The following is an 18304-nucleotide window of genomic DNA, read 5'->3' as shown; positions in this document are numbered from 1 at the left end:
GAAAACAGTAATAGAGTAATTTTTGAGTTCGCCAATTACATCAATTAAGAAATTTCAGAAACTGTTAAAATTGAGGCTAAGCCGCTTTAAAAGTAAAAATTCCAGATTATTACTGATGGCTTTTTAAAATAAAAACAACTTTAACACTGAACAGTCTGGATTTTGCCCCATTTACAGTAAAACTGCATTTCTAAAGAACATCCTCTCAGCTGGTTCCTTCATTTGTGTCTGACTCCTTCTGTCTCTTCCTTGCTTGTTTCAGTCCTGACATTCCCAGTAAAAGTATCACTGAGAGGGTGGGGGCAGGGGTTGTAATGTAAACAACCAGTCTAAAACCTCAAGGAAAACGGTACCGTACAAGACAAATGTTCAGCCATTGTGATGATTGGGCAGGTTCCTCTAGTGACACTGTAAAATCTGAGCAAGTGATGCTGACTCTGAGAACAGGTCTGCAGAGCCTGCCTGTTAAACCACATCAAGTCCTGAGCTGCTGATGGAAGAAGGCTTTTCTGTGGTCGGAGGAGAGCAGGTGAGTCGTGTAGGAAATCTACAAACCAACACCATGGTAAGGCATAAAAATTGGATGTTTAAAAATAAAAAGTTCTATGGCCACAAATTTGCAAACCAATACCTAACCAAACTTTGATACCTGTTTACCTTTGCCCTCCTCAACCTGTGCGTAATCCTCCAGCCAGAAGGCGTCTGAGGTGGAAGAATCGGCAGTGGAGGAAGACGAGGAGGAGATGGCTCCGTCTGGCTCCACCATTGCCCAGTATGGAGAAGGAGCCCTCAGTTCCTTCTTGTCATCCTGGTGAATGACTACATCAGAGTTAATGTCTCTGCCAACACTAATAGTGCGCTCCTTCTTTCTATACCCGTGCCATTCTGTGGAGATGGAGATCGGTGTCCTTACAGGGTAATTCCACACTGACCGAGGGTACCTGTAATACTTGAGCTTTTTATCTAAAACTGCCTCTTCATGGTCATCCTTTACAAGAGACTCTCTTGCCTGCTCCGTTTTCTTTGGTGTGCTGAAATGAAGAGTGAATACAATGTCTTCTTACTGTCTTAATGGGTAGATTCCCTTACAGAAGATCTTACAAACTATTTGTTCCATAAGTTTAAAAAAAAATTATTTGGGGCTAGAAACATGGCCCATATTAGGCAACTCACAACTGCCTGTAACTCTAGTTCCAGAGGACCCTACTCTCTCTTCTGGCCTCTGTGGACACTGTACTCAACTTGCACACACACACAATTAAAACCATTGTTCTTGGGCTGGAGAGATGGCTCAGCGGTTAAGAGCACTGACTGCACTTCAGGAGGTCTTGAGTTCAGTTCCCAGCAACCAGATGGTGGCTCACAACCATCTGTAGTGGGATCTAATGCTCTCTTCTGGTGTGTCTGAAGACAGCTATGATGTACACATATACATAAAAAATAGATAAATCTTTTTTTAAAAAAACTTTCTCTTGAGAAAATCAAAAAGTACAAACTACCTCCATTACTTTCTGCATCATTGTGTTAATGAAATGGATTCTTGATGTTTGAATACTTGCAAATTTATTATTTTATGTGTATGAGTGTTTTACCTACATGTATATATGTTGGTTACGTGTATGCTGGTGCCCAAGGATATCAAATGAGGTCAAATTTGCTGAAACTGAACCTGTAGATAGTCAGTTCTTAACATTTAAAGTCCCCTAATACATTTCATAACTTTCCTTTGACTCATAAATTACAGACAAACAAATATACTCAAATGAAATCAGGTTAGTACTTTCTAGTTCATTCAAGAGGCTGCCCACCCAACCTATTCCCCACATACAGTACACACACACACACATACACACACACACACACACACACACACACACACACACAAGACCCACAGCCTCCCCACCAACCGTCCTTTAGAATACACCTACCCCATGCCCTGGTTTCAGACACTCATATCTAACTACCTCTTCCTCCCAAATACTGGGAAGTTTTCTCTTTTAGAAGTAGCATTTGAGCTGGAAGGATGTTTGTTAAAGACTCATATTTTAAAGTACCTTTTAATTTTTTTCTCAACCATAAATATAAATCCTGCCTTAAATTATTTGACCCTACTGTTATTTATATATTTGTATTATACTATATTATATCTGAAGGGGGCAGCTGCTTTCCCACTCCAGCCTGTGCCATCACCACATGGGAACACAGTTCCATCTCATTTTTCAGGAGAAATCAGATACTGCCTGTATTGGAGTGCCTGGGATGTGTGTCTCCTGAGGAAATGGAGAGCTCTAACAGCTTTTTCATCAAATGAGGACAGAAGGAACTAAGTGTTTACTAAGAAGGCAGAGGCTTAGCCAGGCGTGGTGGTGCATGCCTTTAATCCCAGCAGAGGCAGGCGGATTTCTGAGTTCAAGGCCAGCCTGGTCTACAAAGTGAGTTCCAGGATAGCCAGGGCTACACAGAGAAACCCTGTCTCAAAAAAACAAAGGGGTGGGGGTGGAGGCAGAGGCTTGTAAAGGGCATTGTGCTGGTTGGGTTTCGTCAACTTGACACAAACTTAGACATATCTGGAAAGAGGGAATCTTAGTTGAGAAAATATCTCCATAACCTTGGTCTGTAGGCATATCTGGAGTATTGCCTTAATGGATGGTATGGGTGGGCTCAGCCCTATGTGGGGGGTGCCACCCCTGGGTAGATGGTTCTAGGAAGCCAGTAAGCAGCATTCCTCACATTCTCCAGTTCCTCCCCTGACTTTATTTGAATGATGGACTACAATGTGGAAACATAAGCAAAATAAACCCTTTCCTCTACAGATTTCTTTTGGTCATGGTATTTTATCACAGTAATAGAAACCCTAACTAGACAGGTATAAATGTTATTCAGAACAACCTAGAAAGTTACTGCAAGAGAGAAAAGAGGAAGTAGAATTCTCAGCACTGTGTGCATGCCCCTGTAGTGGTCAGCTTGACAGCATGTATCTTCCTCTATCATGCTCCACCTTTCTGAGAAAGGGTCTCACTGAACCTGCAGCTCACCAGTTGGACTAGACTAGACTGCTGACCACCAAGCTCTTGGGGTCCTCTTGTCTGCCCTGCTGCCGCTGGAGTTAGATGTGTTCCACACACTCAGCTTTTACATGGGTGCCGAGTACAAATGCAAAGCCTCATGCTTTTACAGCAAGCATTTCGCCCACTAAGCCACTCAGTCCCATCTTAACCTATGTTTTAGGGCTAGACAGACTGCATTGGCACAGTGCAGAGAGACTTGGGCACAGAGTGCCCATTAATGACAGCTGGTTCATTTTCTAAACTGAGTTGCCTTTATAACACTCCCTCATATGACGTCCTGCAGAATGTCCTTTGTAGAAGAACGTCATTCACTAAGCCCTGACAGTGTCACCAAACCCTCCTCCCATAGCTGTTACCATTGGATGATTCTCACATTAAATCCGAACGTTGTGCCTCACAGGCCTGGGTTCCATAACATTGTCCTAAAGTAAACTACTTACTGTGGGATTGGAAATTTGGTCTCCGGGATCAAATCATATACATCTTGCCATTCCTGGGGTATTTCAAGAAAGCCTCGGTAAGCCTTCATTTGTAGCACTGTTCCTATGGTGATATTTTGCAAAAGCTTTAAAAATTCACGGAGCGTATATCCTAGCACATCGGCATGTCCAACACTAATCAGAACATCACCTATAGAAGGAAAGCAGATGAAATCAGAACATCACCTATAGAAGGAAAGCAGATGAAGTCAGAACATCACCTATAGAAGGAAAGCAGATGAAGTCAGAACATCACCTATAGAAGGAAAGCAGATGAAGTCAGAACATCACCTATAGAAGGAAAGCAGATGAAGTCAGAACATCACCTATAGAAGGAAAGCAGATGAAGTCAGAACATCACCTATAGAAGGAAAGCAGATGAAGTCAGAACATCACCTATAGAAGGAAAGCAGATGAAGTAATGGCTTGAAAAGAGCTGTCCTGATCAGGAACTTAACTGAAATATTTTAAGGGTTCATATCATCTGAGTTCATCATGACTAAAGCAAACACTCTTCCACCATGAGTGTTCTTAGCATGATAACTTAAGTACGTTTCTAAATAGCTGTCTAATAGCATTCGGAGGACATTTCTGAAGTTCTTAGCTAAACAGAGGCTAAACTCCAAACCATAAGCATAGAGAAATAAGTGCTGTTACTAATAGAGAGACCACTTTCCACCCTGCCTGTGTGGGATTACCAGGCCCTCCACAGCAAATAGGCTATAAGCACAAGGCTTCTGTTTAAATTTTCTGCCCCTTCCTAAATTAAATTGAGCAAATAACTGTATGATACATTAATTGGCTTGTATTAGTTATGCTTATGGTATGCATATGCAGAACATTTGTTGATTCCAAGGAACCTAAACCTATGCCACTCTTGCCTCCACCTCCTAAGCATAACCCACTAGAATTGGTTCCAAAGACTCAGAACAGGACCACGGGTGGCACGGGGAATCGTGATTGTTGACCAAAGAACTTCTGAGTATCCAGCAGGTGGAAAGAGATCTATATCTCAACAACAAACTCCCAAATCCACAAAATGAAAGCTAAGAGAATTAGTTATTCACTTGTATGGACTTAACCACCCCACTGCCTGCTCCCTCCAGCCACCATGAAGACCTGTAAACTGGACCTGGTCACCAAGCATTCCTGCCTGAGTCACTAAACCTGCATTGGGATGACAGCAGTATCCAAATCTCTGCACCCTTTGGTCTCTCCCCATTTTCCCAGCCCGGTTCTCCAGATTTTCTGGCAATTCTGTCAGACATTGCCCTAAATCATGTGCCTTAGCAATGGTTTCCTGTTGCTTATAATAAGGAGCATGGGTATTAATATCCAGCAAAGCCTGTAAGGAGGAGTGCAGAAGGTTTGCTCTTAAAGGACAGATTCACACTGGGGACATTTTTAATTTTTAGTACTTCTCAGTGGAGCGCAGATCAAGTCTTAAGGGTATCATTGGCATGGGCAAGGCCATGTCAAGGACCCCAATACCCATGGAACTGGCAAAGCCTTCCCCAGATGAAGCTCAGAAGCATGCCAAAGCCTTCTTTTGCTCAAGTATGAACGTGTTGACCAGTGTGCAAAAACTAGCAACTACAGCTTTCTCATCTTGGATAACTGCAACCTGACACTGCTCATTTACGTAGGCCTCCTACTGAGACTGGCTAACTCCTCCTCATCCTCCTTGTGCAGTACATAGGCAGTACCCTCCATTAAAGTGAGTACAGCCATCCAATCCCCGCTTCTCTGTGTCTGTGGTTCCCTCAGTATCTGTAGTATCTTCATTCCTGTATTGCCCCGTCTGTGTGTGAAGCTAGGAGCCCCCAATAACCTTCATTCCAAGACACTGAAACCCAAGTTTGGAGAGAAGGGTCAGGAGACTGATGATGCATTACTATATCCTAATCAGGAATTACACTGATCCTGAGCTGGTGTCCAAGCATTGCCAGGGTCACATTTCTCTAGTGCCAGATCCTGTTCTAGAAAGTCTGAGGGATCCTCCTACATTGAATTTGAGAAGTAGATGAGAATAAAACCAGCCACTTGCTGAGCTGGACACAGTCATGCATCCTTGTAAAACCAGTACTCAGAAGGCTGAGGCAGGAAGACGGAAGGTTCAAGGCCAACCTCATCTACGTGGTGAGACTGTCTCAAAAAGCAAGACATAAACAGAAGCATGTCCTGAAGTTAACTTCAGAATTCAGCAAGGTGGCCGGGCGTGGTGGTGCATGCCTTTAATCCCAGCACTTGGGAGGCAGAGGCAGGCGGATTTCTGAGTTTGAGGCCAGCCTGGTCTACAGAGTGAGTTCCAGGACAGCCAGGGATACACAGAGAAATCCTGTCTCTTGGGAAAAAAAGAAAAAGAAAAGAAAAGGAAAAAAAAAGAATTCAGCAAGGCTTCTCTCAGAGCTACCTACCTTCAGGCTGCTCAGTATGAAACAGCTGCTCTTCCTCTGAGGTTAATTACAGTAACAAAGTTACGTCTTAGAATGAGCAGGGCGCCTGATGTTAAAAGGGGTGTTTATAGCTAAAAACCACGGCTTGGTGTTCCCACCGCTTAATTATGTTGTAAGAGAGTGGTTTTTATCAGGAGGACAGAAAATAAACAGCTGAATTCCCTGACTACTCTGGCTTTAAACCAAATGTGTCAGGGTATGAATGTGATTGTTGTCAGGAGACAGATAATGCCTTTCATAGATACCAATTCAGTCCTGATGAACACCAACTTCATCATGAACTTTTTTCTACTTTAATAGACTGTAGGAAAGACACTGTATAGACCTGTTTAAATTGCATGAATTTAAATTAACTGTGCAGCAGCCACAGCACTACTGGAAGGTGGGTCTTTTTCGCTGTTCCATCTAGGATGTAAGTTGGACACATTTTGTGTGATTACAATCACATTTTTGGGGGGTTGGGAGTTTTTTGTTTTTTTTGGTTGGTTGGCTGTTTGGTTGGTTGGTTGGTTTTTGGCTCTCCACTGTTAGCAACCATAGGACCTGCACATGGAGAGGAATTAAGAAAATGTAGATGAATAAATGAATCCATGAGCCTGGGTATGGCTAACTGAATAAGTGAAGCCAGTGCATGGCTAATGTCCACCGTCAACGCCGTGATAATATGTTAAAGCTATAGTAAGAGCTTAAAGCTTTGTGTATCAAACAGCCACAGAAAGCCAGCATCAAATTAGCAAATCAAGATTAAACAGCAAAGACAAAGGACTTTAGTGTGTGTGAGTGAGAAATCACAGGGAGGCAGCTGCCAAAGACAGCGAAGCTCATGATCGCTGTCAAAATCATGGAAAAGCAGACTTTGACACCTAGACACTGAGTGGTAACTGATGGTCATGAAAGCCTGTGGAACCCAAACATCTGCACTGAAATCTCACTGTTTTCCAGGAGAGCCAGCCCTGCACAGAGAGACTCTTTGAAATTAAAAATCTTTTTAAAAATTTAAAAAACTCACTCCTGCTCATTAGGCCTGGTAACATGGTATGAGATTCATTTCATAGGAGGTCATGGGTTCAAAAGTGGCCTTTGAGCACAATCCTTAAATTTGGGTTTGCTTCCCCTGCCCCATATAAGTACACACACAATTATATATATATATATGCATATATGTATATATAGGTGTGTGTGTATATATATAGTTTGGTTTTTATTTTGAGGTCTTTTCAGGCAGGGGCTCCACCTGCCAAATGCTGGGGTGACGAGCATGAAGTCCCTAATTATCTCTACAGTCCACAGATTATCTCACTTCCTGAAGCGCCCAAACTTCACTATCTGCATTCCAGGAATATTGCAGACATTTTGAATAACAGGAGTGCTAATAGTTTGTATAACACCTGGGGAAGATATTCACTGTTCATTCCTTAAGTGTGGACACAATAAATGGGTCACATTGTGGGTAAGTCACAATGGATTAAAAATCGAACTTAAGGCTGAAGAGACAGCTCTGTGGTTATGAACAATTGCTACTTTTCCAGAGGACCTGAGTTTATTTCCAGCACCTGTGTCAGACAGCTCACAACTGCCTGTTAACTCCAGCTCCAAGGGCTCTGATACCCTCTGAACTCCACAGCCACACACTCATGTGCACAGAATCACACACACTAATTAACCATTAAAACCATTTTCAAAGAGAGCTCAGAGAGCTCACTAGTTGTAGCCTCGTCATGAGATTCTGTGTCACATTCAGGTATCAGTAATACCATATTTATATGCTGATTTAGATAACAAGTATGTCCCCTAGGCTCAGTTATTTAAACAACTTGTCTCCCGGTTGTTTGGAGCCTTGTTGGAGGAATTATGCCACTCGTGGAGACCTTCGAGAGTTTATAGACCCACCCCACCTCCAGTTTGTCCTTTGTTTTCTGCATGTGGTCGGATGTGACTTCTCAACCTCCTGCTCCAGTCCCCTGCCACCCTGCATCCCCTGCCATCTAGAAGCACTTCTCTTCCTTACACATATTGTTCAAAGACAGCTGGAACCGAGGCAATGCTCAGTGGGCCTGACAAGCATGAGGGCCACAGTTCAAGTAGCCAGTCCCCATGCACATGTCTGGTGCATGTGACAGCCCACCTGGAATCCAGCGCACACTGGCTAGTGAGATTAGCTCACCTGCAAACTCCAGGCTCACATGAGAGATTCCACCTCGATATATATGATAAAGACCCCCAGCACCAGTCTGGCACTCTCTATATCACTCACACATATACATGCAGAAAAAATAATTTTAAAAGACAACTAGCGCCGGGCGTGGTGGCGCACGCCTTTAATCCCAGCACTCGGGAGGCAGAGGCAGGCGGATTTCTGAGTTCGAGGCCAGCCTGGTCTACAAAGTGAGTTCCAGGACAGCCAGGACTATACAGAGAAACCCTGTCTCGAAAAAACCAAAAAAAACCAAAAAAAAAAAAAAAAAAAAAAAAAAAAAGACAACTAGCTCTAGAGAAGCCATGAGAATGAGAGCTAATTGGCATGTTTCTAGAGTTCTTGTTTTCATAGCTCTTCACAGCATTTTACCAAATCCTAACAACCTACAACAAAGATGTGGCTCTCCCAATCTAGATAAGAGGTCCCTGAGGCTTGAACTACTAAGTGACTTTGACAAGGCAACAAGGTGACAGATCTTGGACCTGATTTCAGAACAAGTAGCCTGAAGTGGTTTTCCCTCTCATGACTTCATCCTGCTGTGCATCCCTGACTCCTAGGCACACCACCAGAGAGCCCAAAGCCAACACTGGCAAAACATGTCTTGCATTGGATAGAAAACAGGTTCCCCCCAGAGACCTAAGAAGTGAGGTGATTTTGATGAGGTAGAGCCTTAGGCTTGGAGGGGTTAAATTCCAGAACCAGGGCAAGCTCCTACGTGTCTGCATACTTGCATAGTAGGTCAGTGTAGAATGTTGGGGGGGGGCGCAGGGGGGGTTGCTGAGAAGGTGCAATGAGATCATGTGTCTCCAAAGGCTAGCTAGGATTAGCACCTCCCCGGAAAGAAGAAGTCTCCATGCACAGTCTAGAGTGGTGAGGTGACTCCGAGTCACTGGCTGAGAATGAACCTGATGGGGAAGATTCTACCACTAAGCTCTAGTCGCCTCAGCTGCAAAAGGACGACAGTAAGAACATGTCCTACTCAGAGTGTCATTAAAAACCAAAGAGATATCGTGTGACTGGAGTATATGAGTGGCGGCAACTGGGCCATGGGAAGACTTCAGGGTCAGGCTGACTCTCTGAAGGCAGGTGGGAAGGGGGCACAAGGGAACCACAGTCACCTGGCTGGAGGATTCCATCACTGGCTGCGGCCCCTTTATTGATGAGGTGGCTAATCTGGAGGTAGGGCCCATTCTGGATGACGACCAGGCCCAATCCCAGCTTGCCCACAGTGAGTTTGGTCTGAATCACTTTGTTCAAGCTGCTTACAGACGTCTTGGCCTTGGAGAGTTGTTCTTTTTCTAAGAGAACAAAGGGGATTTGTTTCAGTGACTTATCAAGACAACACCAGCATGGCAGTGGTGCTTTGGAAATTAGACTTCAGGAGCCCTGTCGTAGTCATCCTAGTCTTTAGTTTCCCCTTTGGGAAAATGAGTGTTGAAAAGTATGTGGAAGCTAAACAGGACAGGTAAAGGGCCGTTGTACGGTCTAGCACAGCGTTAATACCGTTACCACCATCCATTCACTTGACAGTATTTACTGATACAAGCAGTGTGCTCAGGCCCTGGATTAACTATGGGGACCCAGGTGGGCTAACTGCCCTTGTGGCTCTTACAGCCTCATAGAAGACACAGCTGTCAGTCAGCGAGGTAAACACAAACTGGATGCTAAATAGAAAGGTCCAGAGAGCTCTGAACACAACAGGGACCCAAGTTTCACATAGGGACAGGGACCAGCTTTCCCTGAAGGAGTAAATATGAATCAGAGTCAAAGTACCAACCAGCGGGGTAGGAGGGTCTAAGGCAAGAGGAAACCAGCCTTCGTGGGGCTGCCTGGAGCAGCATTGGCAGGTGAGGGAGGCCCACGGCCCGGCAGATGGGCTGCTATCCAGGTCTACCTTAAGGAAATCTTGGAAGCAATTTAAGCTGGATATGATCTCAGGTTGTCATGGTTTTGAATAAAATCACCATGCTGGCTGCTGTGTGGAGCCCAGCATGGAGAGAAGAGGTAAAAGCAGACTGCAGTCCCTCAAGCTTGTCCCAGCCTGGCAGTAGAAATGGGCAGTGGTGGAGCCACACCAGCGTTCCGCACCACACGCAGCTCCTTCTGCATGGGTTAGTGATGCTCTGAGATTCGTCAGGCTTCAGCTGAGTCTGTGTGTCTGGGGTATTTCCAGGATCACTGCTAAGATGGGCTTCCCAGCTTCCCATGTCCAGTGGTCGGGACTCAAGAGGTTCACAGCAGTTCTCAAAGCAGATATCTTTGTTGGATAACTCCAACAACCTCAGTTGGAGAACTGAAGCCTACAAGTTAAATGTACTTATGAAGTAATCTTATTTCAAACAAACAAAAAAATAGCAGTGGGATGGATGAGACGGCTCATCTGGTTAAGGCAGTCAAGCCGGACAAACTGACTTCAGTCCCTGGCGCTCACACGGTAGGAAGAGAAGACTCACACAAGGTCTCCCCGAAACCCCATACACCCACGAAATATCATTTTAAAAGTTTAAAGCGAGAAGAGTGAAAGAACTAACTCAAAAATATCTTTACACATGGTTCCATGTTTAGTCACTGTCCATGGAAAAACTTCTAGAAAACAACAAAACTACAAGAAATGGGGGTGAATAAAGGGCGATTAAGGGGAGTGAACATGTTCTCTTGTTTGAGCGTGGTAGTGGTCAAGAGTATTACATACTTGTGGGAACTCATAGAGCTGTCCACTAAAAAAGAACATCGCACTGAATGCAAAGTTTTATCTCCAACAAACAATGGTAAGAGACTCCGATGTGAGACTGACTGCCCATTTTAAAGGAAAGGCAAATCTAGGAAGGCTTGGAACCCAAGGCATCACCCTCGTCCTGTTTCCCCGTTTACCATTTTTGCTTTTGAGAGAGCCCTTTTCCATTGCTCAGAACAGGGCTCTCTTGATCCTCCCAAAGCCTAGGCTGGAATCTGTCCCAACTTCCAACAGTTTGGAATCCTCGAGATCCCAGATGAGGACCTCAGACCTCGGGGAAACCTCGATCCGTCCACCTCTTCGAATGGCCACCAGGGGGCGCTGCAAGGCTGCTTCCCAGATATTGGGCAGCCTGGTAGTTGCCACACGGCTTCAGTAGACCCTGGAAAATGTGGCACGAGTGAAAACTACTCCAATGTAGAGTATGAAAATTATATGGAAAATTTTTTTCTGCAGGAATGAGCAGAGTTCCAGCTTCACACAAGCCTCTTCATTCATTGTGGGAAAACACTGGAGACAGAGTGAGAGTATAGAGGGGAGAGGGCCTCCATATGTGAGCAACAACAAGGCTGGGAGACTACAGAAGATCCCGTGATCCCCTGAGTGGTGGTATTCAAATATTGTTACATCAACAGCTCTAACTGCCTTGCCAGTGTACTTTACTCATGTGTGTTTTACATGAGAAAGGGCCAAGAATGGCCTGAAAACAGTGAGTCACTATTAGAGACAGATTATTGCTTCCTTTCATTTCCTAAAAATAATTCCTCCTCCCCCACAATTCACTCATACAACAAAAATCCACTGGAAGCCACAGTGTGGCTTGCGGTTATGCTGAGGACAGGAAAGTAGATGAGATGGACAGAAACTTTACCCTCCTGGAAACTGAATTTCCTTTTTTTTTTTTAATCCCCCACTCCCCGCAAGACTGTGTGTAATCTGTGTAGCCCTGGCTGTCCTGGAACTCACTCTGTAGACCAGGCTGGCCTCTACTGCCTCTGCCTGCCAAATGCTGGGGTTAAAGGCACAAGACACCACTGCCTGGCTAGAACTTTTCTTTCTCTCCTTCTGCCCTCCTCTTCTTCCTCTTCCTCCTTCCTCTCCTCTTCCTCCCCCTCTTCTTCTTTGAGACATGGTTTTGTTTTGTTTTGTTTTGTTTTGTTTTGTTTTGTTTTGTTTTGTTTTGTTTTAATGTATCATTGGCTGTCCTGAAACTCAAACTCCTAGAGATCCACCTGCCTCTGTCTCTAAAGTGCTGGATTAGAAGCTTGTGCCAGCATTGACCAGCTTGGAAATTGTATTTTTAACATAGATGAAGGAAAGAATTTTAGGAAAGTACAGATTATGGAAAACAAATTTTAGAAGATAAAATAGTATAATGAAGTGGATCACTACTCTGACGGAGGAAAATAAATTAACCACCTTGCCCCAGGGCACTGAGTCCTGTAACAAATGGTTATCGAACACCGATTGAAAGTCCGGTGCTGTGCCAAGACTTTTAGGGTGAGCCTGGGTAGGTCTCAGCTTAGTCTTCTGTTTCTCAACTCTGCCCAAACAATAAACCAGGACGGATTTTCATTGGCTATACCCCTTCCTGCAGGGTTTTGTGCAAAGGGAACCTCCTGCTGCATCTCCTCTGATAGACCACCTTTTTCTTCTTCCAGTTTGGCTGGAATCCATGCAGGTGCCAAGTATATTTTGTCACAAAGTGCACCCTTTACCTCCATCTTCCTGCCAGGAGAGAGTGATTAGAAATGTGGGAATAATTCCCATCAGTGATCTTTCCTTCTCGTGTAGAAAAATGCTTTAGAGTGGATACTAGGGTTGCCCTGACTAAGAGAAATGTGTGATACAAAATTCAAGAGCTGTGCTTTCAGAGCTAAATAACCTTCTCCTCCATCTCCTGCTGCTGCCCGAAGGCCTTTTGCTCAGGACCCCATGTCCCTAGAGCAGCTAGTGGCAGTGCAGGGTTAACACAGGGCTCCCAGCAAGCCTAGCTGTGGCCCTGCCATGGATACCCTATAGTCTCTGATTTCTCTGCTCAGTCTTGTTTCTTTTCTATCTCCACCCAGAGATGTGGGGACCAACAGCATTCTCTAATAACTCCTTGTAACTCAACCTCTTTTCTAGAGAACCCAACCCACAGCATCAAGAGCTAGAGATAACCTGGAGTATAGATGCTAAGAAACGATTCGGGATCTGGACCACCCAGTGGAATGATGACCAATCCTTAGGAGAACTTAGGGAGTTTTGGGGATGGGAAAACTATGAAATTCAAAATATTTCTTTATAAATGGTATGGTATAACAGAGGAAGGAAACGCACTAGCATGGATCCTGGACACAAAATAAAACATTCACTGGGCCATGAGTCGTCAGCAGTAGCAATCCCTAGAAAAAAACAGCAAATGGCTGCCACAGGGACAGGGAGCAGTGCTTGGCACTAAGCTAACATCTGAGCATCACAGGCCTGTCTTACAGGACATGGGTGACAACTGCAACCTGAAAGCTAGAAATGAGGGTCTAAGCTACCCAGCACGTAAGTCACATGAGAGGTTCTGACAACAGGTTAAGAGGGATTGTAGGTGAGTGGGAGGAATGTGATGAGAGGCTCCAATTTGCCTCAAGATGGCAGTGCCCTCATCCAGTAAGAGGGCCACCCAGGTCCTGCAGGAGATGCTTGCAGACCCAAAAAGAAGCAAGTCAAAATTGAGCACTAAGCCATAAAAAGAAATAAGCTTTTTGTTTCTTTTTTGAGACAGTCTCTCTGTGCTGCCCAGGTTGCTCTAAGAACTTGTGGTCCCCCTGCCTCAGCCTACCAAAGACAAGGACTGCAGGCATGTATCCCCATACCCAGCCTTCTATATGCTTTACAAAAAAATTTTCTTGGTTTGATATGTAGGTACACATCTTTTTGTTGTTGTTTTAAGATTTATTTTTTACTATTATATATAAGTACACCATAGCTGTCTTCAGACACACCAGAAGAGGGCATCAGATCTCATTACAGATGGTTGTGAGCCACCACGTGGTTGCTGGGATTTGAACTCAGGACCTTCAGAAGAGCAGTCAGTGTTCTTAACCGCTGAGCCATCTCTCCAGCTCCTGAAGGCACACATCTTTAATTCTAGTGTTCAGGAGGCAAAAGCATGTGTGTTTGTGAATTTAAGGCTAGTCTTGTCTACACAGTGAAATTTGGGCCAACCAGTGCTATATTTCATAAAAGGATTTATTACATTTATGTGTGTATACATGGACATGTGTAGATGAGCATGCATGTGCCCTGGTCAGGATGTAGAGGTCAGAGGAGTTGGTTCTTTCCTTCGACCATGCTGATCCTAAGCATTGAACTCAGGTCCTCAGGACCCATAAGCAAGCACATTTCTACTGAGCCATCTCTCTGGCTTGCATCTCATTACAGTAGGAGTGTTTCATCAAATCCAGGTAAGCCTGTCCCAAGAATGGGTGATATGAAGGGAATTCAAATCACTGGACCAACGTGGTTCTTTTTCCTGTAGTCAACTTTATTAGAAGATGTCGAGGAATTGAAAATTTACTAGGCAGACATGGTACCACATACCTGCCATCCCAGCTCTTGGAAGACAGAGGCAGGGTATAAATTGCATACCAGCCTGGTCTACCTAAGATCCTGTCAAAAGGCCAGGGTGGTGGCACTCGCCTTTAAATGACCCCAACACTCAAGAGGCAGAGGCAGGTGGGTCTCTGAGCTCAAGCCCAGCCTGGTCTACAGAGCAAGTTTCATGACAGTCAATGCTACACTGAGGAAACCTCATACCCAAAACCCAAAACACTTTATGATGACCAGGTTACACACTTCTTGACAACCAAGTTACAGAATAAACTACAAGATGCACTTTGTAATACAGGTGCTCCCTCAGGGCAGAGGGACTGGTCCCCAGCTATGGGGAGGGGTATAGGTTGAATGATCTGATAGAAGTCTTTTAAGGGCATTTGTGTGTAGGCACACATTTCCTTACTTGTGTAGACTATCTATCTGGTCAGCAGGCTACAGGGATCCTCCTGTCTCTATTTCCCCAGCAGGGGGGGTCATAGGCACTGTGTCTGGGCTCATGTGGGTTCCAAGCAAGACCTCCTGCTTGTACAGCAAGCACCTTACTGACCGAGCCATCTCCCAGCCATCTCCCAGCCCTCTGCTGTCGTCTTCTTGATGAACCAGCCTTGGCTGAATACGCTGCTTTCCCCCAAGACAATGCCCACTTCCTGGGGTAGCTAGCACCTAATACCTAGTCAGTACTAGAAGACTTAGTCCCTTTGTCCTGACAGAACTCAAAACACCCACCCTAGCTTGAGAGCTCTCTATCAGTCTGTCAAAACCTCCTGGGTCTGCAGCTGACTTCGGATTAATTCCACTTCCTTCCTTTTCCCCACAGGAATTGGTCCTAAAAGAGCTCCCTAATAAATGTCCTACACACCACCGATCAATAACTTTTCATCTTGGAGACAGTTCCGAGAGAACCAACCTACCAGACAAATTGCCATTTGATCCCTGGGTGTAAGCTTACCTCTGGATTTGACTTTTGTCTTCTCCCACCCTAAGAATCCCAGGCACAAATATGCAACATAGCTACTACCGCTCTCTCGGCCCACGCAGTAAACCTGACGGAGAGAGGAAGTATGTTCATTATCCTGTCAGGGCAAAGATGCTCCTTCAAGTGCAGAGTAATGGCACGGTTTCTGCCCGTTTTCCCTGAAGTCCCATCTGGAGTCAGCCTCTTCCGAGCTGAGTCCTACCATCTATCACAAGAAAGCACGCCACAGTCTCATCCCTTTAACAGCCACCGTATGGCTATTTCTGTCTTTAGACTGCCAGCACAGAGCCCTCCTGGGGGCCATCTATGATCTTCCGGGTCTCCAAGGACTCTCCACCGTAAGGAGCATGGTGGCTCATCTCCGAATAGAAAGATCCCAGCTGTTTACTCAGGTGAGTGATGAGATACCTCTGCTGCACACAAAGTCTGTTCAGGAGGAGAGGAAAAAGAGGCTTAAAGCAAGGACATGCATTTCTCAGTTCAAGTTAGCAGCAGGGCTGGAATTAGCACATACTTTTGCATCCTTTTGCTCTCCCCCCACCCCACCCCCTCATTGCCCCTCAGTTTTGCTTCTGTTAAAATCTAGGTAGAGCTGTAGAGAAGGGAGCTGTGTTGTCCTGTTACCACAGAGACATGGAACGCTGAATTATCAGCGCTATTGGAGACAAACAGAGCGTGCGGCTAAAATGGGAAGTGGTGGGAACTCTGAGCACTGTGCTTGCCTCCTAATTACTATGCCTGTCTTACTTGTAGGAAAAGACCAGGTGAATCACTGTTATCTACAATAATGTGAAACCACTGGAGAAGGATGGAGAAGGATGTTTTTTAATCCTTCTAACACACATACACTCATACACACCCATGCAAGCACACACGAATACATACACACACATGTACACACATGCACACACACACATGTTAATCAGAGGTCTAGAATCTTGAACAGAAGAATACATATACTTCAAGATGTCCTGGTAAATACCGTTGGGTTAAAAGGAAGAATTTATACTTCTTTTTTTCAAACTCAAGAATTAAAGTAGCGTCATCCCACAGAGCTGGAGTTAAAACAGTCACAAACGGTTCCAACCTTTGGCCTTGATCAGTTATGAACATCAATGAGTATTAGTCAGGAATCCTCTCTGTATAGTTACAGCTCCTTTTACTCTGGACAATCAAAGCAGCAGATAAGCCAAAACTAAGCCTGGCGGTGGTGTCGCACGCCTTTAATCCCAGCACTTGGGAGGCAAGGCACAGGCAGGCGGATTTCTGAGTTCCAGGCCAGCCTGGTCTACAAAGTGAGTTCCAGGACAGCCAGGGCTATATCCTGTCTTGAAAAAACAAACAAACAAACAAACAAACAAAAAACCCAAAACTATAAACAAACAAACAAAAAACAAACAAACAAAAAAAGAAGCCAAAACTATGGCTCCTTAGAACTTCCCCTTAGAACAAGAAAGGGAAGAGCTACTGCAGCAACTGACAGGCATTCTATCTGGATCCCCAGGAAACATGAATTACCCGAGTCAGTGTCGATGGCAGAGGAAAAATAAATTATGTAATTAAATATGCACTTAAAAAAAATATACTTGCCCCAAGAGACCAGTGTTTGGGTTGAAAAGTCTTTAGACCAGCAATCAACTCCATTTTCCCCAATCTACGTGGTGGCACTGGTGCCCATTATGCAAGGATGCTGGATTTGGTGGAATTTGAAACCTGCTGGGTTTTGTGGACATGTAGGCATCCCAAAAATAGAGACAAAAGTCGCTCTTCTGGGTCTTTCTAGAGATAGCTTAGGTGGTACTTAAGCAGAAAAATCATCTCCATTTGCTCTATGGAGTGCTGAGAAAGAGATGGATATAAAGTCAGGGTTAATGGTGATTTAGCAGAGAGCCACGGTGGAAGGAAACCTCCAGGGGGTAGCAATATCGTAGACAAATCCCGTTATTGTAACAATTCATATTATTGTTTCCTGTTTCTGCACTAAATCTAAGGCTCTTCCCACACCCTTACTCTGTAAATATCACTAAACACCTGGTAGGGGCAAACTAACAAGCGTTTCAGGTTATTCTTCATCGCTTTCTGTTATCAGCAAGTTCTTCCTTCTGTCTGCAAAACACACACATCTGCTCATTTTTCTCTTTCTTGACTACCATAACTAAAAACCACAATTCTCTGTCTTAGACTGCGGGGCCATTTCTGGTGTCCCTACATTCGCTGCCCTTCCTCCCCCCCCCCCCCCATTATAATCTATTTATACCATAGATCTTCACAAACCAAATAAGGTCATGTCACTATCCTGGTCGAAAACCCTCCAGTTCCTTCCCATTGCATCTGGAACAAAATCCAAATACACATTTGGTGAATTTAAAGACAGAATCTCACTGTTTAGCCTAGGTTGTCATGGAACTGGTGTCTTTCCAGCTTCCGCTTCCCGAGAGGTGGGATTCGTAGGCGCGTGCCCACCCCGAATGCCACCTCTGGCCTCTGCCACCTTTTCTCCTACCACTCACTCTCTAGTCACACGGGCCGTTCTGCAGGTCCCTGAACCTGACAATCCACTTTCTCTCTCCCCAGTGACTGTTTCCTTGTCTCTGGAACAGTCTACCTAATCCCCACAGGACAAATCTTTAAGATCTCAGGGGTCTCCGACCCGAACCACCGTAGCAGCCCCCAGCGCCGGGCTGAGCCCACGCCCCCGCGGGAAGGCTCTGCAGGGCAGCCCTGGGCGCCGCCGGCCGGCGCACGGTTTCGCTTCCGGGTGAGGGGCGGGCGGGCCGAGCAGTTCCGGGGCGGGCGGCGGCTG

At 45.1% G+C, this 18304-nt stretch overlaps 1 protein-coding gene and 1 long non-coding RNA gene across 4 annotated transcripts; both read right to left on the bottom strand.

Moving 5' to 3' along the window:
* Positions 1 to 631: 631 nt before the first annotated feature.
* Positions 632 to 11150, bottom strand: Pdzd9 (PDZ domain containing 9). Of its 2 annotated transcripts, XM_021167182.3 has the most exons (4): positions 11072 to 11150; positions 9319 to 9498; positions 3509 to 3698; positions 632 to 1031 (listed from the first exon to the last, which is right to left on the bottom strand). In XM_021167182.3, exons 1-4 carry the CDS (start codon positions 11100 to 11102, stop codon positions 632 to 634), a joined length of 801 nt encoding a protein of 266 aa, XP_021022841.1. In that variant the 5' UTR covers positions 11103 to 11150. The 2 variants fall into 2 exon arrangements, with proteins under 2 accessions (XP_021022841.1, XP_029335357.1); XM_029479497.2 differs by lacking the exon at positions 11072 to 11150 and having other exon boundaries at positions 3509 to 3561; positions 9319 to 9457.
* A 2945-nt stretch (positions 11151 to 14095) lies between these two features.
* On the bottom strand, positions 14096 to 18240 carry LOC147002863 (uncharacterized). 2 transcript variants are annotated; one of them, XR_015047817.1, is made up of 3 exons: positions 17884 to 18240; positions 17092 to 17340; positions 14096 to 15927 (listed from the first exon to the last, which is right to left on the bottom strand). It is a non-coding gene; the product is annotated as an uncharacterized LOC147002863 (long non-coding RNA). The 2 variants fall into 2 exon arrangements; XR_015047818.1 differs by having other exon boundaries at positions 18012 to 18240.
* Positions 18241 to 18304: the final 64 nt, after the last annotated feature.

Source organism: Mus caroli, unplaced genomic scaffold, assembly GCF_978045245.1.
Source record: "Mus caroli unplaced genomic scaffold, Mus_caroli_1 scaffold_8, whole genome shotgun sequence".
In the NCBI taxonomy this organism is placed as follows: domain Eukaryota; kingdom Metazoa; phylum Chordata; class Mammalia; order Rodentia; family Muridae; genus Mus; species Mus caroli.
This window is presented reverse-complemented; position numbering and strand designations above follow the sequence as displayed.